This window comes from Eretmochelys imbricata, chromosome 6 (assembly GCF_965152235.1).
Source record: "Eretmochelys imbricata isolate rEreImb1 chromosome 6, rEreImb1.hap1, whole genome shotgun sequence".
Lineage (NCBI taxonomy): Eukaryota > Metazoa > Chordata > Testudines > Cheloniidae > Eretmochelys > Eretmochelys imbricata.
Window position 1 is genome coordinate 72536400 of NC_135577.1, and position 27835 is coordinate 72564234.

Consider the following 27835-nt stretch of genomic DNA (forward strand, 5'->3'; position numbering starts at 1 on the left):
GAACCGTAGGGTAGCCCTAGAGCGTAGAGTCTCATCCATCTTGTCAAACAAAACACTTGTCCATCGAAGGGCAAATCCTCTATGGCCTGTTGCATGTTGGGAGCAATGCCCAAATTCAGCGGCTAAGATGCTTTCCTCATGGTCACTGCCGAGGTCATCACTCTGGCTGAACTATTCGCCACATCCAGTGCAGACTGCAACAAAGTCTTAGCCACCAACCAGCCCTCAGTGATAAATGCCTGAAAGTCCTTCCTCGAGGCTTCAGGCAGCTAGTTTGCAAACTTAGACATAGCCATCCAGTTCACAAAATCGTATTTGGACAGCAGTGCCTGCTGGTCAGCAATACACATCTGCAAGGAAGAGAAGGTGTAAATCTTCCTACCCACCAGGACCATCTATCTAGAGTTCTTGTCGTTGGGAGTGGAAATAAACCTGCCCTGTTGGGCTCTATTGTTCACCGCAGTTACAACCATGGAGTTTGAGGCATTATGGGACTAAAACCCCTCAAATCCCTGCACTGGAATGAAGTAGAATTTCTCCATGGGTTTCACATTAGGCAGTATTGAATCCAGAGTGCTCCAGAGAACCTTAGCAGGTTCTAGGAGCACACTGTTAGTAGGAAGGGTGACTCTCCCAGGGACAGATGGCTGCAAGAGATCCAAAACATATGGGTATTCTTCTAGAGAAACTCCTCCTGAATACCCAGGGAGGTCCTCGTATGCCTTGACATCCTCTGGTACTGAAGGAGAGGAAGAGCTTGGCAGTGCAGAATTGTTCGGGGATAAAGAGGAAGTGGTTAACTGTGCCAGAGCCAGATCCTGCTTCAGGACCAATGGACCTGGATGGACGAGGCTGGAGGTGATGGGAAGGTTTACTGGTGCCTGGACCTATGGTGGCTTGACGGTCACTGCCACAGACCTGCCTGGTGACCTCACCTTAGGGCAAGATGAGGAGCATCCATGGATTCCACAGGTATAGGTAAGGGCATTGGTGACCAATAGGCTTCCTGACCACAAGACAAGCACCAATTCTGATTGCCAGTGTTCCATAAATGGCCCCCGATGCGAGTCAGACAATGGAGAGTGGGAGAGGAGGAGGAAGATCCCAATCTGGATGCTGATGAGTCCTGGGCTTAAGAGGATAAAGGTGGAGCCAGCCCTGAGGGTGAGAGCAACCAGTCTGGCTCATCTGTAGCCCACAACGAAGAGAAAACTGACACAGACGGTGGAAATGGTATCGCTGGCACTGAGTACACCTCCATTGTTTCCAGTGGTGGAAGTAGAGTCGACCCCAGAGTCAGCCCTGGTACCAAGGTGATTGACGGTGCTGAAGTGGAAGGTGATGAGTGCCACCACAGTAACACCTCAGCTCCAACTGCAACAGTGCCAAGGAGTTTCCCAGTGCTAAGGTCCCTTCCATTGAGCCTGGTACTTCCCCAGTTCCAGACTGTGGAAGGGGAACACTGGGGTGTAGTGTCAACAGACCTAAGGGTTCAGTGGCCTGTCCAGCCAATGGGGCTAAAAATGACTCAGCCGTGGCAAAGTCTAGGACCAAAGGAGAGGTCGGGGCAGAAGGGCAAAGGAGGTCTGCAGCCACCTGGTATGGTACCGACATGGAAACAATCTAACAGGGTCTCTAACATCCCTACTGAGTCCTGGGGAGCGGTAGGGAGGTTAGCACTAACTGTGCTGCTCCATGCTCTTCCTGGAAGAGGCAAGAGTCCCCACAAGATCTAGAGTAGTCTTGATTGGCCTTGCATGACCTTTTCGTTGGTACATGCCACAGGGAACGGCTCCTCCGTTTCTTCGGAGAGACACCTGCTCCAGGGCACAAAGTGGCAGCACTCTCAGAACCTGAGGGTGACCTCTGATCCAACAAGGGCCTTGGTATTGAAGCAAGCCACATGGCCTCTTCAAGCAGGTGCTGTTTTAGGCAAAGGCCCTTAGCCACTTGAGTTCATTTTGTGACTGATTTACAGATCGAACACTGCTCCTTGACGTGGGCCTCACCCAAACACCACAAACTCCACGTCTGAAGAATTGTTAGGGATCACTCCCCGACACAATAGACCATGTTTAAACCCTGGTAAGGGCATCAGAAGGGAATACTTAACTAAATACAGCTAACCCTAATTTAACTACCACTAAGTGTACTAATTAATTATATACAACTAGAAAAAACACTAAAATAGTGAGAGGTTAAGACCACACAGAGCAAACAACTCCAGCCACAAGGGGAAAGAAGGATCTGGGAGGGGCCGGGTGGAGGTTTTGGGGTGATGCTGCCCCATAGAGCCAGGGATGGGCTCATCCCTCATGGCCACAGCACTGCTCCTCTACTGGTACTGCTAGGCAAAATTCTCCAGCTCCAGTGCGTTGGAATACACCTAAGTGGAATACACAGCTACATCTACTTGAACTCTTGGTCCTGACTCCCTGATCTAATGCTTTGGATAGAGGTATGTATCAAAGTGGCAGGTAGCAAGTGATGAAAGATGTGTCAGTAAGGAAGCTGACAGAATCCCTGAACTGTTCATTTTCTGCTATTCTGAAGTTAGGGTTTTGTTTTTTAAAAAGGTGCTGAATTTTTAAAAAAAAAACAACAAAAACAATGACGTTTTTGGATGTCAGCTGACCTCCATTATTAAAGTTAGACGGAAAGTGTGTTTCAAAGTCTTCTGTTTGTGAGTAGTCACTAACAGCACTTTTTTGGCGTTGAATTGCAATAGGTGTGATCTTTAATCACTCACTTCGTATTGTCCACTTCTGTCTTCAGAAGATTAAACTTTCCACCCCATCTGTTCAGAAACACAATCTCTTCTCCTAAGAGTCGACAGCGATTCACCACTAATGAGACCTCATGCAGCATCTAAGTGGACAATCAGATAAAGTAATCATATTAGAGTTTACTCTTGTAAGCTACATAACATTTTAAATTGCAGTTCTACTCTAGAAAGTACATAAAAAAACCCATAATCTTAACTGCTAGCTCTACACTCAGTCTGGGATCTAAAAATGAAACTGCTCAAGTATCACCACAGATAAAAATTCCGCTGCCAGAATTCTGCTCTCAAATATACCTCTGCATCGTTGTGGGAAGGCCAAATTTGGTTCTGCAATTAAAACCACTATTCTATTAATTATGTAGGAACCAGAATAGAATTTCTGTCCTGGATGGTTGTGCTGTCTCTGTAGTACTAACAGAAGCAGTAAAACATTTCAATTGTAAAGCAAGCAGACATCAATCAGGGAACAGATCTATTGATTGAGGAATCTACAGTTATACAGAGTAACCATTCAGAGCAGAACCAGATACTTTACTGTATGATTTATGATTGATTGAAACTACAGCTTTAGAATCACTTTCCTTATGGCAAACACTTAAGCAGCAGAATATGAATTAATTCAAGGCTGAACTTTATTTTAAGAAATCATTGTTAAAGAATATCATCTTTATTCTGTTGAACAGAATAGATTCCATGATCATCTTCTCAGGGCTCTGCAGTTTAGCTTCTTGGAACATTACCTGGGGCAGGTGGTCCATTGTTGTGCATTTTGTATGCCAGGAACCCTGACTTTCAATAAACTGGAAGATGAGCCTTTGGACTAGACATGATGAGAGTGGAGCTTTTTCTTCTGTAAGACAAAAGAAAGAATTATTCTTCAGAACTGTTTATATTTGTAATCAATAATCTCTGTTTGGCACTGCCAGGCAATGCACTTGCAGATAAAGTGCAAGTGTGCAGATGCCTTCCCACAAAACGGCAAACCCAAGGACCAGAGCAGCAAGCCATTTCAGAGCCTTACCATCCAACAGAGATTCAAAGCTCATATCAACAATCTTTCTGCAGGGATTGTGATTGAAAATAGCACCATCTGTGAGAGACCAAAAACAAACCATATTATAAGGGTGTATTTCCAGACTGTGTGCACTTCCTAACACCTCAGAAATCTCTCTCTAGAGCAGACATCCAGGTTGTATAATTTAATCCTTTTGTTAAAAAAAAATCAGGCCCAGACTCCAATCCATAACTACCGTAACTCACAGTTTGAGTGCTTCCATTCTAGTATGTTTGCCCTCTCCTACTAGTATAAGGTCAGCCTGATCTGATGGATTTATATTATGTAAACCTTTTGGTTTGTAAGCCAGAGAAAGCTCCTGCCAGATTTTGCCACTCACCCACTGGCGGTCCAAATGTAATAGTCAGTTCTATAGAATCATAAAGGAAGAAGAACACTGCCTGTTGATCGCTCCATTCACTGATCTCCCATTCAGTGAAGCTAAAGAAGAAAAACGTGAGTTACAAACAAAGACACAAAGTGGAAAAAGATAAAAGTACTAGATGTACATACAACATCTAGCACCACATAAATGTGCTAATAGAAGCCGGCATTTTGCTGTCCCTGTGGACAGATGGAAACAGTAGCATGAGCATGACCTTCCAGGAAATATTTAAAATTTTGTCTTCTATTGAGAGGTAACACTAAACATTAAAACAAAAATACTCATTTTGGAAGGGGAGGAGACTGCTATAGAAAGAGATTTTGCAATGTCTCTTTTGTATATAAAATCAGTGCATCCTATTATGCACTAAACTCACAGAAACTTTACTGCTAATTTTACATTGCCAGGAGATAGGCTCCCAAATGTAGCAACAATTAAAAATACATTAGCACTACCAATGTGGGGAGAGGAAACTGGTTATCTCTGGGATAAGAATCAAAGGTGAAGACCCTTCCCTTCTCTTACTTGTATTTGTCAAGGAGCTCCTCACAGTCACTTGCTTTATTCTTCAGACGGTTTATCTCAGAAAACCCCTGCTTCTTCTGAACCTCCAGATTTGACAGATCCCTACAGAAATATAGCAACAAAATCAGATGCTCCTGGGAAGACAAAGCACCCTGATTCAATCTCTAGAACCTTAGTGCACATGCAGGCTTTAAATAGATGTAAAAGAATCATTGTGCGAAATTCTACCTTTGAAGCTCCTCTTCTTGGACTTTGAGGTTTTCAAGTTCTAAGAAATTTAAAAAAAAGCTATGAAAGATCTGCAAGCAGTATGAGAAGCATGAAAAAAAACCCGACTGGCTGTGCAGCCCTGGTTCTCAACATCAGGAGAGACCCCAGAGTGACGGTAATTACCCTTTCTAGGATGTCAGTAGAAATGGGCAATTATTCAGCACTTGTAGAACAATGCACTATAGCCAGCCCATGTTCTTTTCAGCTCATTGTATTCCAAGTTCTGATTTTCCAGAAAAAAGACAAAATGCAGAAAGGATGGTTTTTGTGGATAGCCATCTCCCAACCCAGTGAAGACAACTGTGGTGGTAAGATGCCCACCGTCCGTGTTTTCTTTCACACTAGCCTGGAGGTAGATATCCCCTACTCTGGATCACAAACCTTTCCATCCCCAGAGTTCATTAATGGAAATACACCTCAGCTGGCCCCATTACCTTTCTCAGAGTTTCTCACTTTGGACTCCCACTCTGACACTGGATCACTGATATCTGCTTCACATTCTTCCAACTTAGTAACTAAAGGAAAGAAGCGTTAGAAGCCATTCTCTACCTACCACACTATTCTGAAGCACAGCAGTGACTTCTGCAGGAATTCAGCCTCTCTTTGTATCAGTCAGTCAGGCTCAATGTTTAGGTTTCAGTTGTCTTCAGCTATTATAACAATGAGCTGCAGTTTTACTTTGTCAAAAATGACAATATAGACACATGTGACAAGAAGCCTGTAGTTCTAGAGTTTACACAGAAAATTTCTGGTAGCAGTGGATGGTGGGTAAAAATCTTATTTGTGCTATATCCCATTATAGCAATTTTGAAACTCATGGTGCACATTTGTCTTGAGCACTGAAATATATTAGGAAAAAAAAAATCAAACTGGTCACTTAGTCTCCACGTCCTACTTACAAGGTTCCCTTAAGCCAAATCTACAATCACAGGCCTATCCAACCAGCCTCGTACAGACAAGTTACTCACAGTACAGGACTTGTAATGCTCCAACACCCCTTTGCTAGTTTCTGCTTGTAAGTGATCGTTTGAATAGTACAGGGGTGGGCAAACTTTTTGACCCAAGGGCCACATCAGGGTTGGGAAACTGTATGGAGGGCCGGGTAGGAAAGGCTTTGCCTCCCCAAACAGCCTAGCCCCCGCCCCCTATCCGCCCACTCCCACTTCTCACCCCCTGACTGCCCCCTCAGATCCCCCGACCCATCCAACCCCCCCAGGAAGCTGCCCCAACTGCCCCCCCAGACCCCAGCCCTTATCCAACCCCCCCCGCTCCCTGTCCCCTGACTGCCCCAACCCCTATCCACACCCCCGTTCCCTGACAGGCCCCCCCGAGACTCCCACGCCTATCCAACCTCCCATGTTCCCTGTCCTCTGACCACCCCCTCCCAGAATCTCTACCCCATCCAACCACCTCCTGCTCCCTGACTGCCGCGACCCCTATCTACCCCCCATCCCCTGAGAGGCCCCCCGGGACTCCGTCTATCCAATCGCCCCCTGCTCCCCGTCCTCTGACCGCCCCACCCCAGAACCTCCGCCCCATCCAACCACCCCATTCCCTGTCCCTGGAAACCCCCTGCCCCTTATCCAACCCCCAACCACCTCCTTACCATGCCACTCGGAGAGGCAGGACTGGCTTATTGGAAAGCCTGGGAGGTGGGCAGGCACAAGCCACACTGCCCGCATGGCTGCTGGAAAGGGGGGAAGCAGGGGCAGGGCCAGGAGCTAGCCTCCCCGTCTGGGAGCTCAAGGGCTGGGCAGGACAGTCCCGTGGGCCAGATGTGGCCCGCGGGCCGTAACTCTTCCAGAGAAGTTAAGAGGTGTTTATACTCCAGTAAATGAAAATTCTTGAACTAGGATCTGAAACACTTACTTGTTTCCAGAGCAAAAAGACAACTATCCATCTCCCTGAGGAATTCATCCATTTTTGCTATTCTTGACTGTAGTTTCTCCCATTGGATCTAAGAGTAAAATTGAACAATTATGTTTCATTTTTGTTTGGTAATATATTTTCACATAAATCTATGGCTGTATTTAAATAATAGTTCTGGTTTTCTAGGACTCTCACACTGATCTCTGCTTGCTAGGAAATGGACCAGTGAAGCCAATGCAGTCTATCATACTTTGACCTAAAACCAGATAGATAGCAGTTAAGGCAATCACAGGATTTCAGATGACACCAGAGCTGCTTTGCCATAATCTTTCAATCACTTTTCTCAGGAAGAGGAGAGATGATGCAGGGTGCTAACTGAGAAGATAGTTTTTTGAGCAAATGCTAACCTGTTTGACCCTTTAAGAAATAAGCAAATTCTGAGATGTCCTTCACAATGGGACAAATGCTCCATTTATTTCTCTCACTGGTGGCCTATGCTGATATCCCCACTCTCATTACTTGTAGTGCAATATGATCACACCATAAGAAGATAGCAGTGCCCATGTCATTGCAACTCTCCCCCTCCCCTTTCGTACTTTGCAGTGTGTAGCATCCACAGGTCTGAATCAGGAGCAAGGTCCCCACTGTGTAAGTGCATAGAAAGATATTGCCCCTGCCCTAACGTGTTCACAATCAAATTTAAAATAAGATTCCATAATATGAGGGAATAAGTAGGAGATTAACAGTAGTAGAATGCATATTTACATAGGATAGTTATGTGCATGATTTGATAGTCCCAACTCACCTTACACATTTTAAATATAAATGAAATAAATAAATCAGGAATCCCTAATGGCTCTCTACCACCCTCTTCCCTTCTCCAACCCTAATACCTGTGTGTTCTGCACCAAATGATCATACAATTTCACTTTCCCCTTGTGAGCCAGGACTTTACTCTTCTTGGTGAAACAGGATTTCATTTTATTCAACTCTGTTCCAAAGTTCTTCAGCTGCAATGGATGGGAAGAACAATAGGCAAGGTGAATTAGAAAGTTAAATAAAGTTAGTCTTTGGGACTGATTCAACTGTCTAGTAGCAGCATATGAAAGTCACAAGTAGAGCCCAGCAAATCTGCGGATATCCATGGACCATGTTTGCGGATCACAGATGAATGCGGATCCAAGTTTTATATCTAGAGTCCTGCAAATCTGCAGATATCCTTGTGAAACTGCATTCCATATTCACCATAGTGATATGATTATGATATGATTATGATGCATCTTGTACAAAATATGTCATGAGGTGTGAATGGAAAAGTTATGGTTTGCTGCATATGATTATCCTATATGTATGCATGTATCATTTTTGTATCTGGAGTTATGAATATTTGACTATGCATCTGTATTTCAAATGTGCTTTCTCTTGGGTAACTCCCATAAGGTAATTTACATCCAGTCTAGGTGGCATATTGTGATGGGTCTATTCAAGGTAAGGGCCCATCAACGAAAACAATGGGCCATGGGAAAAGCTTAGCCTCACCTGATGAGTTTTCCTGTGGACACTTGAGCCAATATATAGGTAATGGCTGCTATGACTCATCGAAGCACGCAAGGGCACATGACTAGGTCATGTGATATTAAACTCCATCCTGTGTCAGTATTTTTCCACTAACTGTGGTGGGGCTTTGCTTGGAGCAATGAAGTCCCCTCCACATGGAGGAAGCTATAAAAGGGGGGAAAATGACACCACCACTGGCCTCACTCCCCCTACAACACATCACCTGGAAACACCTTAGGAACAAAGACTGATCTGAGGAAGAGGGTCCCAGGCGAGAAAGAACAAAACACTGCCTGTGTATGGAAGATTGGTGGACTACTGGTACCATCAGGGTAAAACACTGCTTATTTCAAATCCTGTCTAGTTTATAAAATTTAGATTGTAATTTTATTTATTTCTTAGGTAACCAACTTTGATCTGTACACTATTACTTATAATCACTTAAAATATTTCTGTAGATAATAAATTTGTTTTATATTTTTACTAAAACAGTGTGGTGTTTGAAGTGCAAAGGTAAATCTGCTCAGGAACAGGGGCTGGTGCATTGTCCTCTCCACATTGAGTGAGGGGTGGACAGGGAAATAAACTTACACTGGTCAGGCTTTTGACCAGCGCAAGCTGGTACAGCTCTGGGGTCCTAGGCTGTGGAGTTGGGAGGGAAGGGGCGAAGCTGGCTGGAGCCTCCCTATTCTTGGTTCATGACTGGCTAGGAGAAGCATTCATGTAACTGCAGCTTGGGGTGTCCTGAATAAGAATAAGGCCTGGAGAGGATTGCAGCTTGTCACTGCCTCACAACGTGAGAGGGGCCCAGGCTGGTATGCCAGAGGTCTCAGCGGTACCCCAGTTCCAGGCTGCACCCCAAGGAAGTCCATCACAATCCTCTTTGGGACAGGGGCCACGTTTGTGGATCGGATGCAGATAAAAATTTTGTATCCACACAGGGTGCTACACACTAGGAATCAAACATTTGGGTCAGGAAGTTCCAAAACTTAGCAAAACTCTACAATATATATATGGTATTGCCATACTGAATTACATTTGTGGTTCATCTAGTCCAATATCTTGGCTCCAACAGTGGCCAGCTCTAGAAGCTTCAGGGGAGGGTGAAAGACACACACCAGCCACACTCTAGACATGCAGATACTTTACAATCTACCTCCACATGAAGGTTTCATTCTAATCCCTAATAGAGATTGGTTTAGTATCTCTTGCAACATTTGTTAGCATTAGCTATAACAAATATCCAAAAGTTGTTATCCATAATGTCCAACCCATCTCTGACTCCTGCTAAGGTCTTGGCCTCAATGACATAATCCTATGACAATGAGTTCCACAGTTTAATTATGAATCGTGTGATAAAGTATTTCTTCATCACTTTTGATTTTACCATGTTCCAGTTTCATTGAATGTCCCCTTGTTCTTGTATTGAGACATTGAAGCTCCTGATCTACTTTCTCAATACTATTAATTATTTTGTATACTTTTATTTGTCCCCTTTTTTTTCAGATCCAAATGTTTTTAATTTCTTCATATAAGAATTTTTCCATGTCCCTAATCATTCTCATTGTCTTTCTCCAAACCCTTGCCAACTCTAATACCCCTTTCTGAGATGGAGTGACCAATGCTGCATACAGCATTCCAGATGGGAGGCAGCCCACTGATTTATATAATGGCATAATATTTTCTGTATTATCCATAACTAAGGCTACGTTTTAGTCATGGGTATTTTCAGTAAAAGTCATGGACAGGTCACAGGCAGTAAACTTGGGCCAGGGGGCCATGGGTGCTGAGGAAGCGGGTGGCCCAGGACCCCTGCTGGTGGTTGGGAGCGGGGGAAGGAGACTCAAGTGGCAGCACATGGCCTGGGACCCCTGCTGGTGCTGGAGGGGGGGGAGGGGCCTGGAAGGGCTTCCTACCCCTTACTAGGCTCCCTACTCAGTCCTAGGAGCTACAGGAACATGCCAGTGGGAGCTGGAGAGCCCCTCCCCCAGGTAAGCGCCGCCCTGCACCTCAATTCCCTCCCACAGCCCTGAGCCCCCTCCCACACACCCAAACTGCTGCTGCTGGCGCAGGGGCTGCCTGGCTCGAGCAGCCTCTGAGCCAGCACAGACCGCTGCAGAAGTCACGGAGGTCATGGAAACTCACGGAATCCGTGACTTCCATGACCTCTGTGACAGACAGCCTTATCCATAACATTCGTTACGCATCCTAACGTCTTGTTTGCTCTTCTGACTGTAGGAGTGCACTGAGCAGAATTCTTCATTGCATGGTCTACAGTGACATGCCGATCCTTTTCCTGAGTTGATGAATTAATTTAGAATCCAGAAAGGTGTATGAGTAGTTCAAATTTTTCCATCCAACATTCATTACTTTGCATTTGTCAACACTGGTCATCATCTGCCATTGTGTAGTCAATTCTCCTAGCTTGGTTAGGTCCCTCTGAAATTCCTAAGTCTTCTCTGAACTCAACTAAGCCAAATAACTTTGTATCACCCTCAAACTGAAGATTGAAACTAGACAAATTCAGACTATAAATATGGGGTAAATTTTTAACAGTTGTTAAAACAATTTACCAAGGATCCTGTGGATTCTCCATCGCTGACAATTTTAAAATTAAGATTGGATATTTTTCTAAAACTATACTCTCGGGATTATTTTGGGGAAGTTCTACAGCCTGTGTTATACAAGAAGTGAGACATGATAATCCAAATGGTCCCTTCTGGCCTGAGAACCTATGAAATTTTGCTACCTTACAACTCACTCCCCTTTTCCAGATTGTTAATATACTAAAGCACAAGACTTAATATACAATTCTTAGCTATTCTGCTGTTAACTTTTTGCCATGATGAAAATCAATCATTGTTGATTCCAGCTCTTTATTTCCTGTCTCCTAGCCAGTTTTGGATCTATAATAACAATTTGCCTTTTGTCCCACAATTAGTGAGTCATGTCCAGTCACCATTCAAGTTTTTATAACTGCATGCAATAAGACTGTAACAGTTGGTATTACCTCTTTGTCAGAGAAGGTCCTCATCACCTCCCAGAGGCTCTTATTCACATCCACCAAAAGTTTATCCTGGACTCCTGCACATAACTTTAAACTGAAATATGAAAAAAGGTCAGAGAACGGTCTTGTTATAGCCATGTAAGCCAGCACACAAGAGGTTATGCATTTTATGCAAATCTACTACACTGAGTTTTAACTAAGCATGGAGATGTAAGTTTTTTTTTTAAGTAGGACTCAGTGCCTTTGACTAACTTGTCAGACCTGACTCCTTCACTACCCTTTCACTATCTTTTGGATATTACCCCTCTTTTGATTAAAAATTTCTAACAGACCACATTGTGAAGGAGGTAGTCTTCACAGAATATTTAATCTCCTCAATTTCTTTACACTTAATTATGTTATTCTTTAATCCCAGTTACAAAATTACAGGTCAACAAACTCCAGAAGCGTGAATTTATGTAGAATAAAGGGGCATAATCTCTTTTTGTTGTCCAGGGAATTAAATGCATGAAGACTGCTATATCAGAATGAAAGTAGAACTGTTGGTTTCTAACTGCTGTATAGCTGCTTTATTCTTAAAGAAGCATTTCCGACCCAATTCAGCTCCATTTGTACTATTGTGGCTATGTGAATAGTATGGGTACTGTGGGTACAGCTTAAGTGTGGTTCCTATATTTATAGGAAAAACTCCTCAGAAGTAAAACTAACTGGACTGACTGATCTCCGAGGTTTATATTCATACTCCTCTTGCTCAAGGTTAATGTACGGCTGCTGGGAGAGTTAGTGAGTAGCTGCAGGTAACATCCTCAGTATGCTGTCGTCATTCAATTTATTTCCATATCTGAGCTGGCTGGTTCAGTGCAGTGACTTATTTGGTGTCTAAGATTGGGGCATGGATGAGATCAAGGTGACTAAGGATGAAATCCTGACCCCACTCAAGTCAATGGAGTTTTGCCTTTGACTTCAGTGGAGCCAAGATTTCATCCATAATGTTTACAGGATAAGTAAGGCACCCAGAAGTAATTCCCAATATATCAGAACCTACGCCAATTAACAGGATAAACCTACAGTTTTATTCACAACTTGGAGATTTTGTTGGATATCTATGTAAAAATTTACCAAAAGTCTTTTTTAATTTTATCCTCGGCCTGGGGCATAAAGGCTGTACCATTTTTTTTTTTTTAATGTGGACCATGCTATGGTTATCAAGTCTTTTGTCACCTTGAAGCTGTATTATTGCAATGAAATCTAGAAATTCAAGTAATCTGAAAATTGCAGCTTGCTTTCATGCTGAAAGCACATTAAACATCTGCTGCTCTGATATCTCCATTGGTTACTAGCTGTGTTCCAGGTGAAGTTTAAGGTGGTGTTTTTGAGCTATAAATTCCCAAGTGGCTTTTTCCTTGATTACTTGAGAGACTGCCTCTTCCTGTGAGATACTGTGTTAGATTATCCATGACAGTAAAGCTAACAGTCCATTGGTTTAAACAAGAGGCAACCTGGAATTTATTTCCATCTCAAATCTGCACAAGCCCAGATTTGATGACCTACAGAATATGATGCAAAGCTCATGTTTTCCCCAGCTGTCTTTTTTTTTTTCTAGGGAAGGCTGAGCATGCAGGGAAGAGTTGTTCAGGGAACAAAGGAGGAGGAAATGGAATCGGTGTTATGGTTGTTAAGGTTTTAGGACGGCTTTTACATTCTATTTCCTATATTTTGTTTTAGCAGTTTAACTGCAGTGTGACTAAAGAATCAGATACTAGAATCAATCATGAACAGGAAAACTTAAGTCTCTGGGATATCGTACGGTCTGTATTTTAATTTGATAAATTCTGGAGAATTAGAACAGATAATGGCAGATTATAATCCACCATGATCTTTCTTCTGTTTGCTATCTTCTATCGGCTTTGATAAAAATGTTTACTTCTGCTAACATTAAGTTACATTTACAGATCAGAGGAAATAAAGAACAAATTAAATCACTGTTGGCAGATTTGTCTCTACCCACCTCCACACCCACAAGTCCTACCAAGACTTTCCCACATTCAGCTTTAACCCATAGGTTTAAATGATACTTGTTTAAAATTAAACAGGCTTACTACAGTCTTGAACTTTTTTCCACCTGTCCATTGGAAAATAATGGAATTACTCCCTTCAGGCCATCCTGCATGCAGCCAAATCTAAGATGATGGGTTAACAAACAAAAAAACTAACATTCCCTGTGAATGACAAAAAAAACAACCCCTCTCTTACTCTTCTATCATCTGAGAGAGAACCTGGCAATCTTCTTCATAAATCTGCAGCTTGGGGCGATAAATGTACTGGCTGAAAATCAGGTCTTCTGGAGTAGGAGCTGTGTTTACTGCATACTAGAGAGGGAAATAGGAATGAAACTGAAAAATCCAAGAGAGTGCATTTCAGAAACACCAACTTCAAGTCAAATCCACATCCAGAAATTAGTTCCAGGATCAAGATAGTTATTTAGCGGAAATTTTATTGGAGAGAAAGTTCCTATGGCTGGCAGCATGGCCTAGTGGAAAGGGCACAGCACTAGGAGTTAGAAGTGCTGAGTTATATTCCATCCTGTACCAAATTTACTATGCATCTTAAAGTAAGTCACATCACTTCTATACCTCAAATTTACTCACCTTTGTGAAGCACTTTGAGATCTAGGGATGAAGCATGCTACATGAGTGCCAAGTATTATTTTTATTCTTAAAGGCCAGTCCTAGAGTATCTGTAGACAGGTTACAGTTCAGGAAAACTGGTAGAGTAAAACATGAAGGCTACAATTTTCAAAAGCACCCATGTGACTTAGAAGACCAAGTCCAACTGACTTTCAATCAGACTCCTAAGTGCTTAAGTCACTGGATGCTTTTGAAAATTTTATTCATAGACAAGAATTTACGTAGGCTGTTCTAACTTGACGCAAGGATGGATGAAGGAAGCTTTTGGTTTTGTTGACTGTTCATTCACTAGTAAAATGGCTAGAGTCTGCAAATCCATGTATAACCGCTTTATATCAGCGGATATACGCATCTGTGGATGCGGATATCCACGGTCCATTTTTGTGGATTGGATGCGGATACAAATTTTGTATCCATGCAGAGCTCTAAATATAGGATCTCAAAGGCAGGGAAGCAGCTGTCTTCAGCTCATAGCCTATGAGGCTACTTCCACATCTTCCAGACCCTATATTCCCTCTCCCAACACGTACAGAGAAAAGGGAGGTGATAGATCAAGACAGGTAGCAAAATCGCCCATGCTCTTATTGCCACAGTTTAAGAAGCCAAACAATTTAGGAAACCTCTCCCAACATCATTGTCATATCAGATCAATTGGGGAGGGAGGCAGCTACTTCTGCAAATTAAGTCAGGAAGCCATATTGACTTACTTTGCAGAAGCAGCTGCTTCCCTCTCCAACTGACCTGATACAGCACAAATTAAGCACTGGCTAGGCAGCTGAAGAACAACTTCACCCCCATCTGTGCCCGTAACCCCTGCACCAACCTCCAACACTCCTAACCCTTGCACCAACCTCCTGCACCCCAACCCCTGCACTGTGCCCCCTTTACCCCTAACCCTTGCACCCCCTCCTGCGCCCATCTGGGGAACCTGGAGTCATGGAGCACCTGCTATCATTGCTCCTCCTCCCCCCACAGTCCTCTAGGGCAGTGGTCTCCAAACTGGGGTGCGCGAGATTATCCCAGAGGGTGCGCGGCAGCAATAGCGCCGCCGGACGGCGCTCCACAGTTTTTTTCTTCGGCAGCAGCTCTGCACGTCCACTGCTGGTGTTCCCCTCCGGCAGCCCACCTGCAGCTGGTCTTCTGGTCTTCTTCCGTCAGCGGCCAGCCTGCGGCGGGTCACCCTGGGAGCGTGCAAGCCAAGAAGTTTGGAGACCACTGCTCTAGAGGGCTGCGGAGGATGACCTGCCAAAGCACTGGCTGGGCAGCCAGAGAGCACCTTTATCTCCCTCCTATGCCCATCACCCCTGCACCACCCTAACCCTAAGCTACTCCTAAACTAGACAGAGATTGCTGTTATAAGAAGCTAAATGTTCCCACTTTCCAGGAGTGCTGTGTGCATCATCTCTGGCACAACGAGCAGTTCCTATTGGCACAAGGAAGAAATCAGAAACAGAAATTGGACTATTAGACCAGCCCCAATGTAACCATTGCCATTTTACCAATTAGAAGCTGCACTACAGAATATATTTACAAAGCCAGTTTCAAAGCAGAGTACAGGATATGGGAGTAGATCAATGCATACAAAAGAACTACTAGTGCACGTTAGAAGGGCCCACACAGATACTTAGTGCGCAGCAGGCTAGCAGGGGTAGATTCACACCCTGGCATGCCACAAACTAAGCGTTCATGTAGATAAGCCCTTCGTGTGTAATAATTCTGAAGCGCTCTGATCTACAGGGCTGGAAAATAAACTGTCCAGATTTATTCAGAAGTAAACTGGGAGAAAGGGAAGGAGGCTGGTTAGTCTGTGGGTCTGGTAACAAAGATCTTTACAATTCAACTTCTTTAGCTGTCTTTAGTCAGATTCTATAAAATAATTGAAATAAATACATTTTAAGTGGCAGTGATGAGTATGCGTTTGAGAGGTTAGATACTCACATTGGCTGGAAGATGACTCTGCCGGGGCTTCTGAATTAGAATATGGACCTGGAGAAGCGTAAAAAACTCCCCTACTGTGATAACACCATCCTGAAATTTCTACAGAGTGAATAAAGTGTACACATCAATAATTAGAGTATGCTCATTAGCAAGAGTGCATGCAAAAGAGTATCTAAAGAGAAGACAGGCAACATATCTCTTATTAGGAAAAAAATTAATGGCCTTTTAGATACCTACATACCTCAAATAAATTCTGTTCACAAATACTGTCCATGAGAAGCTGAGTCTCCATCTGACTGCTTCGCTGCACTAGAGAGAAAGGAGATTGCTGCGGTTCAAAAATAAAACTTTATGAAGTCATGACTGTAGGTCCATACCAGTTCAGATTATAAGAACAATTTTCATACAGTTCAGAGTTTGACCCTCACACCATATGAACAATGCTTTTTCTGCCTAAAAAATATGCTTACTCAGAACTTGTCTACACATACGGTACTACAGCAATGCAGACGCACCACTTTAGGGCTTAGTGAAGACACTACCTATGCCAAAGGCAGAGCTTCTCCCATCGGCATAGGTACTCCACTTCCCTGAGAGGCAGTAGTTATGTTGACAGGAGAAGCCCTCCCGTTGACATAGCACTGTCTACACTGGGAGTTAGGCTGGCATAACTGTGTTGCTCAGGGCTGTGGATTTTCCACACCCCTCAGTAATGTAGTTATACTGATGTAAGTTTACAGTGTAGACAAGGGCTTAGCAGCCAAAGAAATACTGTTGGGGAAATTTGAGGTAATAGGAAAGTTCATTAGTAGTTAATGATATGAAGTTTCTAATGTTTAGAAATATATCCTAATATCATTCGAATATTATTCACATGACTTATTAGGCTGGTGGTGAAAAGGGGTATGGGATCAGAGTTAAGTTGCTTATGAACCTTAAGTCCACCTTTCTCAAATTTCAAGGCTGTTTTTGTTTTTAAATTACATTTTAATTTGATTTTCTGTTCAAAGTATATTTCCAACTTTCAAATCTTATTTGTCTGAATAATCAAATGAAATAAACTTAGCTATATTTTCTTCAGTTCTCTCTGTTATACATTCCATTACTCTCACTTGTATCATCTCAATTGATCTGTGACACCTGAGCCTCTCTATTATGAATACAACCACCATTTCTGGTGAGGACAGAGAAATATTATTGCAGGCCTTCCTTCAACTGGTAACAAGAGTCTGCTTTTTCTAAATCACTTCTTAGGAAAAATGCCATTACAATTTGTACTCATCCACAGAATCGAAGAGCTATCTTAACTGAAAAAGATTAATACATATTACCATACAGCGCTTACATGACATGCAACATCCCCAGAGAAAATAAATGCTGGTAAGAGACCCTTATCTACTGAGCTGATTAAAACCGAAATAAGTTAACAGTTTTAGGTGAATACTGCCAAGAGAGTCTTACTGCTAAGATCTGTGTCAGCTTTAAGAGAATCCAGACTGCTGCTGTTGCTAGAGTTGCTCCTCTCCAGGCTTTTAGCTGATAGACTTGGAGGATTTTCACCCTCATGAGTTTCTACTTGGGTATGAGATAAAATGATACTGGAGGTAGCCTGAAATCAAACAAACATATTTATTAGGACACTTGCTATACAACAGCTACATTGTTACTTTCAATAGCAAATCATGTTTAGCTTCTGCATATTTATATGTAGGGCCCTACCAAATTCACGGTCCATTTGGTTCAATTTCACAATCATATGATTTTAAAAATAATAAATTTCATGCTTTCAGCTATTTAAATCTGAAATTTCATGGTGTTGGAATTATACGAGTCTTGACCCAAAAAGGAAGTGTGTGTGTGTGTGTGGGGGGGGGGGGGGTCGCAGTACTGCTACCCTACTTCTGTGCCTTCAGAGCTGGGCAGCTGAAGAGCAGCGCCTGCTGGCCAGGAGCCCAAATCTGAAGGCAGATCCACTGCCAGCAGCAGCGCAAAAGTAAAGATGGCATGGTATGGTATTGCCACCTTTACTTCTGCGCTGCTGCCTGCAGAGCTGGGCACTCAGTCAGCAGCCACCACTCTCCAGCTGCCCAGCTCTGAAGTCAACACAGAAGTAAGGTTGGCAATACTGTGACCCCCCTGCAACTCCCTTTTGGATCAGGACCGCCATTTTGAGAAACGCTGGTCTCCCCCATGAAATCTGTATAATATAGGGTAAAAGCACACAAAAGACCAGATTTCATGGTCCATGATGCATTCTTCATGGCCGAGAATTTGGTAGGGCCCTATTTATATATACTAAATAGTAGGGCATCCCACTATAAGGCCATACCAGCCACCTGTCTAACTCCCAGCTCTTCTGGCAGGTGGGACCGCAGTCACCTTTCCAGCTTTTGGACATTCTCACCACTCTTTGTGAAGTAAAAGCCCAGTTCAGTTCCACTCCAGAACATCACTCCTCCAAGGAGGACCAGTCAGTTGCCTCTTGTTTTGTATGCAGTTGCTAATGCAAACTATTTTGCTGTTTGTCTGCTGTTTCATACCTCCCACCTGCTCTCATTATAGAAATAGTTTAAGGAATTAAAAAATATAATTTTAGAAAAGAGCCAGGCAAAGTTATAAAAATAGAAGTAGGGCAAAGGAATTACAAATAAAGAAATAGAAAAAGCTAAGGGATTAAAAAGAGCCAAACAAAGGCATGACTCATGACTAGTCTATATAACCACATGACCTCACTATTGTTATCCTTGTTCTCCCTATCCCTTCTTCCTGCTGTTTGTCCCTCACTTGTTGAGCCTTATCTCAGCTAAAGCTATTCAGGACAAGGACAATATCTTATTCCTTGTTTTCATTCAAAGTTGCACGGTGGTTTAACTCAAGGTATGATTTTAAACAGATTTAATTAAATCTGTGCAAAACCCTGTGTGGACACCTCCAATTCAATTTAAGACAGGATAAGGAATCAGTTTAAGCTAAATCTCTATTACACACAAAGAACATTATTAAGGGTGCAAATTCAGGCACTGAAAAATGCTAGAATTAAGGTTGCTTGTGCATTTGGCAGGGATGAAATTAAATATTCTGCTAGAGAACAGGTCATAATTCTAAGTATTAACAACATCCTGCTCCATCTTTCTTACTAGCAATACAAGGATTGCTAAGTTTGGGTCTGTAGGGGAAAGCAAACGAAGCAATGTGACCTTGTCAAATGGTCTGATGACTATGAACACATGTCAAGGAAAGAATTAGCATGAAGCTATTAAGGGTGGGTGCTTTAAAACTGGCATGAAAATCAGTACTCTGTTGTCCCAAATTCCTCTCACTTCAGAAGTGAGTTCCACACATCAATTTATTTTGTAGCTCTGGCAAGAGACAGGAAAGATAGTGGGGAAAGGCAGAGAACCATGATCATTAATGAACTGGTGACTGAGAGAATCCCAAGGAGTAAAGACTACACTAAAACTTTTTAATTCACATGCCTATAATTTAGGCAGAATGAAATCAAAGCCCTGGGGACAGCTGACCACATTCTGATTACTGAGTAATTAGGCTCACCCGCTGTTCTGTTGTGGTATCTCCATCCCAGCTCTCAGCCCTCTTGATCTTCTTTCCTTTCTGGAGTTCCTCTTCCTCTTGTTCCCAAGCTCTCTTCTGGTTGCTGCAAGTTTCTTGCTCCTCTAATGGACAGCTTTTATTGTGAAAGCTCTCTTTTCTATTCATCTCTTTACAGGTTCCATCAAGGGGCTCATTTATAATCTCAACTGAATCCATTTCCTCTGGGCATGTAGGAAGCAATTCCTCATCTATATACTGAGAAGGGCTCAAGATCTGCCTTCCAATGGGATAAATGTTGTCAGAGGTTTTGCTGGTGACTAAATTTATTTCTGGAACCTGAGCTTCTACTCCACCCACTGATTTGGCATTGAGGTCTTCTACACTTGGAACAGTGGAATTTCTTTTGTTTGGCAATTTAGGCAAGAAGATACCTAGGGGTAGCTTTCTCACTTGACATTTATCTGTATGTGTTGTGTCTAGGGGTACATCTCCAGTTTCAAAATATATATTTTCCTCTTCTTTGATATAAAATGCATTAATGGACTCCTTTTCAACATCTTTTCCTAAACTCAAAGGATCTTCTGGCTGTGTTGCCAATTTGGGAAAATTGTCAGCAAGGTTAGAGACAGCAGCAGTTTGAGAGAATGGGACAACTTCTGACTTCCTTCTACAATTTTTCAGCCTTGAACAAATGTTAACAATACCTGATAATTCAGACACAAGGCTGGGATCTACTTGTTCTGCAGGAATGTCATTGACTTGGGAGAATTGCTTAATCTGTTCAGAGTCTTTTTGGGAATCTTTTGTAAGTTTTTCCCATTCAGCAGACACTCCCTCATTTTCCTTAGTCTCTTTGTAAGGAAGTATAACAGTGTCTGCTCCATCAATGTCTAACTCTGTGGATCTGCGTCCATGTCTAGATGAAGTCAACTTCCCTGGATCATCTTTCAAGTCTATACTACCAGTATCTAACATATTAACTGCACCCCTGTTCAAACTATCAGTGATCTCCTTAAATAAGTGAGACTGCTGGACTGGAATTTGAACCTGAGACACACCATTATCATTTTCTCCATCACAATCCAAGAGGCTATTCTCAGCAATTTCTTTTCTTTGACTTTCAATCTTGTAAGTCGAGGATTCTATCTGGTTCTCTGGAAGCTTGAAAGACACTCTCTTTGATTTAAGTTTTACTTGTTTTTTCAGATCCTTGCAGTATACAGAACTTGAGTTGCCCTTGGAAAGGTTAATAACATTCTGTGGTTCCTGAACAATATCCAAAGTGACTTCAGGAAGTGGCAGAGTGACAGGACCAATGGACTTTTCCGTGGCAACATTGTGGATTTTGAGTGTATCTGTTTCTTCCTTTTTATAGGGAAATAGTAAAACTGACAAAGTAGGGAAATCCAGGCCATGTTTGTCCCTAAAATCTGAGTGGCATCCTTTATCTAAATCTTCTACGTGCATAAAATACATTTTCTCTCCACATGTAGGGGCCGATGTTCTACATAAATTCTGCTGCTGGTGGTTTTTACTTGACACTTCTTGGTTCTCAGATCCTTTAAGATTATTACTATTAATATCAACAGTGTGAGATGCAGTGATATCCATCTTATCCTGGTTACATGTAAACATAATGGTTTCATTAACAGGAAGTACAGGACCAACGTGAGTGGTTTGTCCACCTTGTAGGGCAATATCATCATCTGAGGACACTGTATGGATTTTAGTGGTCTCCATGTCATCACCCATCGCAAACACAACTGTTTTGCTATTTGAAAAAGCTTCCTGTCCAACCCATTTATCCAGTTTTAATCTATCCACATGCATGACCCTTTCCATAGTTTTATCAATAGTGTGAGATTCAGTTATTTCCAAATCATCCTGATTAAACATAAACACCATTTTATCTCCATGAACTACAGACTGGGTTTGAGGTGCTCTCTCACCTTGTGAGGCAATTTCACTGTTTATTGCTGCTATATGGCTCTTTGTGATCTCCATGTCATTCTCACCACGCAGTGAAAACACAACAGTCTTTTCACTAGTTGATCCAATCAGACTTTTCCTTCCAGTCCCTTTACCTAGTTCTGGCACAGTCTGGGATGCAGCCTTTTCCATAGGTTTATCAATTACAACAGTGTTGGGTCTAGTTATTTCCATGTCATCATTGTATGTAAATACAACAGTTTTATCTGCAGGAATTAAGGGTATTACATTACTTGAACTCTCGCCTTGTAGGTAAATTTTATTGTCTGATGCCATGGTGTGACTTTTAGTCATCTCCATATCATCATCCATTGAAAATATGACAGTCTTCTCATTTGAAAGAGACAATGGCTTTAAGCCATTGTTGCTTAACGTCTTCTTGCCATATATCAAGGGGCACTGGTCACATCCTTGTTGCTGCACACTATCTGCAGCTATAATGGTAGGGCATGAGGTCAAGTCCTTTTTCTTTGGAAATAAAGTATCTTTTCTTTCCGTTAAAACAGTATCAGGAACATTTACTACACAGCTACCAGTCAAATCCATATTTTCTTCAGAGAAAAACACAACTGACTTTTCCAAAAGAGAAGCCATCTGTGAATTTTTTGTATCTGGCATTGATGTTCTGGCTGTTTTAATGAAGTCCTGTTTTGAAGAAAGTGAAGCTGCTTTACTAGTTGAAGAAAGTCTCTCAGAATTTGCAGTGTTTGACAGTACCTTGTTTAATGCTGCCATAGTATGGCTTTGCTGTTGCAATTCAGAATTTGAGTCAATGTGTATTCCTGCTGTCTTCCCAAAATGCACATTTCCTTTAATATCAGAGGGAAGGGTCTCATCACCAGAAGTGAAAGCAAATCTTGGAGCAGCAAGGGCTGGAATTTGGTTATTTCCAGGAGTGTCATTCTTTTGATTTGAGTTCATTCCGAGACTCCCACATTCTATTGCCGCAGTCTGACTTCTAGTAATATCTATATCAGAACCATCAGAAAATAAGAGGGTCTTATTTTGTAGTTGTTGTGGTTTACATATTACATTGTTCTGAGTATGTGTACTCTCATATTCTTGTGCTACTAGAATAGGAGCAAAGTCAAGAACAGCAGTATGATTTCTGGTTATATCCATACTTTGATTATCTGGAAAAACAACAGTTTTGTCATTAGTATAGGCAAGTGAAGGGTTGACTAGGCTTCTCCTCAATTGTTGAGATATTTCACAGTTTTGTCTTTGTAAAGGTTTCAGCACACAGTTGTTGCTAGCAATGGTGTGGCTTTTAGTGACTTCCATCTCTTGCTCTTGTGATGAAAAAATAATGGTTTTGGGATTGAGATGGCTTCTTTTAATATCTATGTGATCACCCATTTCTGAAAGAGGATATTCCTTGTCAAGGTTTAGAAGACTTACAGCTTCATTCACTTCGTTGTTCCAGTTCTCTCCTGGAATAGTTTTAGGCTGCATTTGTTGTTGGCTTGTAGTTATTCCAGTGTTTTGATGGTCAATGATTACAGCATGACATTTAGTTATTTCCATTTCTTCCTGCTCATTTAAATTAGAAGAGCTAGATTTGTTACCAAAAATTTGAGGTTTGAATTTCACAGAGGTGGACATACCAGCAGAGACAGGGGGAAGTTGACTTGCAATGCCCTTTTCGACATCCTTGGCAATATAACTTCTAGTCAAGCCCATATCTTCCCCTGAGAAGACTATTGTTTTGTCACATGGCCGTGAAACGAGCAGAGGGGTCACTGTGCTGTGTTGAAATGTGCCCTTAGAAGTCCAAGAACCAGGATTTGCACTTGAATTTAGACCCAGAGTCTCAGAAGCAGCTCTGTGATTTTGGATCCCTTTTTCACTTCCGTTATCTGGCACAGAAGATAGTGTGTGTGCATTGTTTTTACATTGCCTGAGAACTTGATTATCTGAAGTTATTTGACATTTTGTAACGTTCATGTCATCATCTCTTGAAACTGTATTTTCCATTAGCAAAGAGATGGCATTTTCTGGTTTTTGAAAAGCTTCATAATAAGACTTGCCAATTGCCTTGGAAGTTTCATTATAGTTTACAAATGTACAATTCCCAGTAACTTCCATATCATTACAACTGGAAAAGACAATGGTTTTATCACCATGGAAGATGGGCTCAAAAGAAACACATTCAGGAACCACAGTCTTTGTTCTGCAACCTTGATTAGAGGTTTGTGATGCTTTGTGATTGTCTATCAAGATAGTATGGCTTCGAGTAATACCTTCCTCATCTTCTACACTTACAGTTTTCTTTTCAACACACCTTTGGGGGTCCTGTGGAACAATCAATTGATGGTTAGATGTTCTCTTTAATCTAGATTGGTCAGCAACAAAACTGGATGATAAATCCATTCTGATGGTCTGACTTTGTTTCTCAGTGTTGAATGTGTTATTTTTGGAGAGGGACATTTTTACAGTTTGGCTGGCCGTCATATCCATATCTCCACAAGCCACAGTTACATCACCACATTCTAATTGCTTTGATATGGCCTCACAAGTATTGGGGAACACGGTATTAATGTTAGATACGTGACACTTTGTAATATCCATCCCATCATCTTGTCCACTGAAGATTCTAGTCACACTGCTGGTGTTCTCTTGTGCAAGGGAATATACACACTCCACTGGAGAAAATGTACTAGTTTCTGGAAGTTGTGAAGGGACAAAAAACAGGTTCTCCTTGTCAGGTCCTTCAAGAGTGGGGTTGACAAACATTTCACTTGACTTCAGACTTGTCAAGAATTCACTGAAATCTATTTTCTTTACTGGCTCAAAGTCTGGCTTCTGTTGAAGAGACGGACATGCATAATTTGCCTCTGTAGGATCACAGAAAAAACGAAATTCCTTGTTCATTTCTCGCCCTTCATTTTTAGATGTTAACCCAGCTAAAAATGATTTGATGTCTATTTTCCTAGGTTTGTCAATTTCTTCATTGCTTTTAAGGTTACGTGTGATCACTGCAGTGTGACTAGCTGTCATATCCATTTCATTTTCATCCAAAAAGATAAGTGTTCTGTCGTTTCTATTTGTTTGATTGTTGTCTGTATCATGCCACTAATAAAGAACGGGAAATGACAGTTACTGACATATACAAGAAGCGCTAAACCAATTATTCTGCTTAATACATGGCTCAATTAAAGTGGCCTAAAGGCCAGATTTATTTATTTATTTAAAAATACAGACTATCACTTGTATCTGACCTTCTAGGTGAGCAGTAAATAGACACAGCTTTAGCTAAAAATGAAAGCTTACACACCTTCAAGGAAAGAGACAGGGCTCCATAATTACAGCATAATGCTATGTAACATTTTAGAGTTAGAGTTTACTTCAGAACTTTACAGCGATATATAAACTTCTGATATGTTGGATCTATCTTGCTTATATTATGGCTGGATCACTGATCCTTATTCATAAAGTTGGGTCACTTATGGATCAAAAATGTTCCATTTTTCTTTCCAGTTATATGTTGTGGCCTAATCCTTTCTTCTTGGCTGCAATCAAAAGCCCTCCCTTGTTGCTGGTATATGTATGCTCATATAAGCAATGGGATCTGGAAGTTATACAATTCTTTTTCCCACAACCAAGACGAGAATGAAGAAAAGATTTAGACAGGCTCAACCAATCTAACATAGTGAAAGAAAATTGACCAATAATAATCCACAATTATCCACAGGGTCCTCATATTTTATAAAGTGTAGATCAAGGGAAAATATTCTATACACTTTATTTAAAGTACAATTATTTTATGCAATAAGCAGTATGCTTGAAGAAGCATGACCTGTTTGGACTTTTCTAAAACGATCAGGAGCCTAGGCTTTAACTTGACCAGTTTAGCATGTGTTAAGGCAGGGGTCTCAAACACATTGCCCGTGGAGTTATTTCCTGCGGGCCGCCATAGGCAGCCAAGCTCCCCTCACCCCCCGCCCCACTCCTCCACCTACCTCCCAGTGCTTCCTGCCGCCAAACAGCTGTGATTTGAGTTTGAGATCCCTGTGTTAAGGTATACACTGCCTTGTCTACACTAGACTTTAGAACATTTTAGTTAGCTTGTATTAGATAACATCTTTAAATCCTAGTCTAGAAAAAGCCAAAGGGCATTGCAACAGCAGCAAGTATCTTGGCAAATGCCTGCCTGGAAAAAAAAGAAGTACGAGCATGTTCCACAACACTGGATTACATGCTCCCAGGATCCATGAGTGAAGCGTAAGAACACACAAGCTCAATGATTTACATGACCAGGATTACAAAAATATTAGCTGCAAGGTTGGATTTTTCACTGCCTGAGTCAGTAGGGAAAACTACAGAGACATGCTCAAACACCAACTGTTTACTATCTTTCTGGAACGTTGCAGTGGCCATAGGGATAATGGGATAATGTATCTATTCTTACCTCCATCTTTAAAGGAATATCACTAGATGAGAAAAGCATGGGTGAGCTCTCCCAGCTATGAAAAGGCAGTTGGCACAAAAGTCTCTTCTGCATACCCCGAGATCACAACTAGAAATAATGGAGAAGCTCCCTCTAATGCTGAAATTAGCAAGCTACTTTAAAGTAGAAGTCTGCAGTATCACAGTATGATATTCATCAGATTGGAGGGAAATACTTGGAAGAAAGTCTGAACATTTTTCTCTTCCCAAGAGAATTATGAACAAAGATCCTGTTTGTTCAATAACTCATTTACATTTTAAGTTGTATTTTCATCTTTGTTGGTTAGGCCTCTTGCATTCATTTGTGTAGGAAGTAACAGATTTTTGGACCCAAATATTCTCAGCATGAAAGAGTGAACGTATTCACATACCTCAGTCTGCTGCACCGGTGTTTGGATTGGGGCATGAAGCAAAGTGTCCATCCCTTTTAAGAGAAAAAAGTATTGCATCCATTGAGTTCAGGATCGTAGGAAATGGGGATCTGTGAACTTACTCTACATGTATCAGTAACTGAGTGTGGATAGAACACAAATACAGCCGACTATGATGAAAACTTATTTTAGGGTATATTTGTCTGTCTCTTGTGAGGAAGTAGCTGAGGTCCAACAGCAGGATGCTTGCCAAGCAGTTATGGGGTAAAAACCCCAGTTACACAACAGTTCTCTTCATTAACAGACAGATTGTTCCAGGACTGCTCACATCCTTTATCACAATAAGTAGTTTTGGACAAAAGTAACTTGTTAATAAAGAAATCTATTTTCAAACTTACCAGTAATCTCGCACTGAACAGTTTCAGACCCTTCATTTCTAAAAAAAAGTAGTTTTACATAAACAGTTTACTAAAAGATTTCAAAACACAGAGCTCTCATTTCGGTAATATAGCAAGAAGTGAGCATTAGGCTTGGAACAGTGTTCAGGTATTGAACAGCAGGTAACAGATGCTGTGAGTAGATCTGTAAGATACAAAGTTGCAGTCCAATAACGCTGAAGAGAGTCCTTAACCCAAGAAATTACTGCAACATTATATGTCAAGAAGATACTGCCCGTCCCAAATATTTTGCATACTGGTGAATTATTACTTGCCACTGAGGAAGAGAGAAGGGCTAAAATTAATTCCTTATTCTAAACCCAGACCTTTTGGTTTAGGTTATCCCCTTCCGCTCCCAATGGGCTATAAGGCAGTTTGAGTTCAATCTTCTGTAAACTAAAAGGCTCCAGTAATTCCATCTAAGGAAAAGGGGAGTATCAGGTAAACACCTTGTTCTGCTCTCAGTGAGACTTCTGATGCCCTCTCCTTTTGGTGTCCTTTACTGCTCTTTCAGGACAGATAGACTTTAGCATGATGAAGGAAAAATGTGGGGGGTGGGAGAGAAGTGGGAAGAGGGTTGGTTTAAAGCATGTTAGTACCTAGACAGGGCTTGACTCCTTTAAAAATGTTAGCTGTTCGTGGCCAACCCTAAGCTCCTCCCTCACCAACTAAAATGTTTTAAAGGCATCAAACTCTACATTCATGAGGTGCATCAATATGTTTTAAACACTTTAATCAAAATCACACTAATTCTTTTTTTAAACACCACCATTCCCCCTCATTTAGACAAGGTCTTAGAGCACAGATTCCATGGGCTTGTCTTCACTATGACAAGAGGTGTATTTTTAGCATGAATTAGTAAACTCAGTAGGGTTCACCTCAAAGAGCTAACATGTTCAAAATATTTTTATCTAGTATAGAATGATACAAACTATCTTCCCTGTCCCATTAATTTGTTTT

At 41.7% G+C, this 27835-nt stretch overlaps 1 protein-coding gene across 1 annotated transcript in view; it reads right to left on the reverse strand.

Moving 5' to 3' along the window:
• Positions 1 to 27835, reverse strand: part of KNL1 (kinetochore scaffold 1) — a 44680-nt gene that overhangs the window by 5635 nt on the left and 11210 nt on the right. The window contains exons 8-24 of the mRNA XM_077819988.1: positions 26837 to 26874; positions 26439 to 26491; positions 19630 to 24693; positions 17539 to 17686; positions 16319 to 16386; positions 16078 to 16176; positions 13706 to 13821; positions 11456 to 11546; positions 7782 to 7898; positions 6889 to 6976; positions 5454 to 5534; positions 4978 to 5017; positions 4750 to 4851; positions 4180 to 4280; positions 3807 to 3875; positions 3526 to 3635; positions 2750 to 2868 (exon numbers count right to left, since the gene is read on the reverse strand). Coding sequence (XP_077676114.1) covers positions 2750 to 2868; positions 3526 to 3635; positions 3807 to 3875; positions 4180 to 4280; positions 4750 to 4851; positions 4978 to 5017; positions 5454 to 5534; positions 6889 to 6976; positions 7782 to 7898; positions 11456 to 11546; positions 13706 to 13821; positions 16078 to 16176; positions 16319 to 16386; positions 17539 to 17686; positions 19630 to 24693; positions 26439 to 26491; positions 26837 to 26874 — 6504 coding nt within the window. The remainder of the gene's footprint in view (positions 1 to 2749; positions 2869 to 3525; positions 3636 to 3806; positions 3876 to 4179; positions 4281 to 4749; positions 4852 to 4977; positions 5018 to 5453; positions 5535 to 6888; positions 6977 to 7781; positions 7899 to 11455; positions 11547 to 13705; positions 13822 to 16077; positions 16177 to 16318; positions 16387 to 17538; positions 17687 to 19629; positions 24694 to 26438; positions 26492 to 26836; positions 26875 to 27835) is intronic.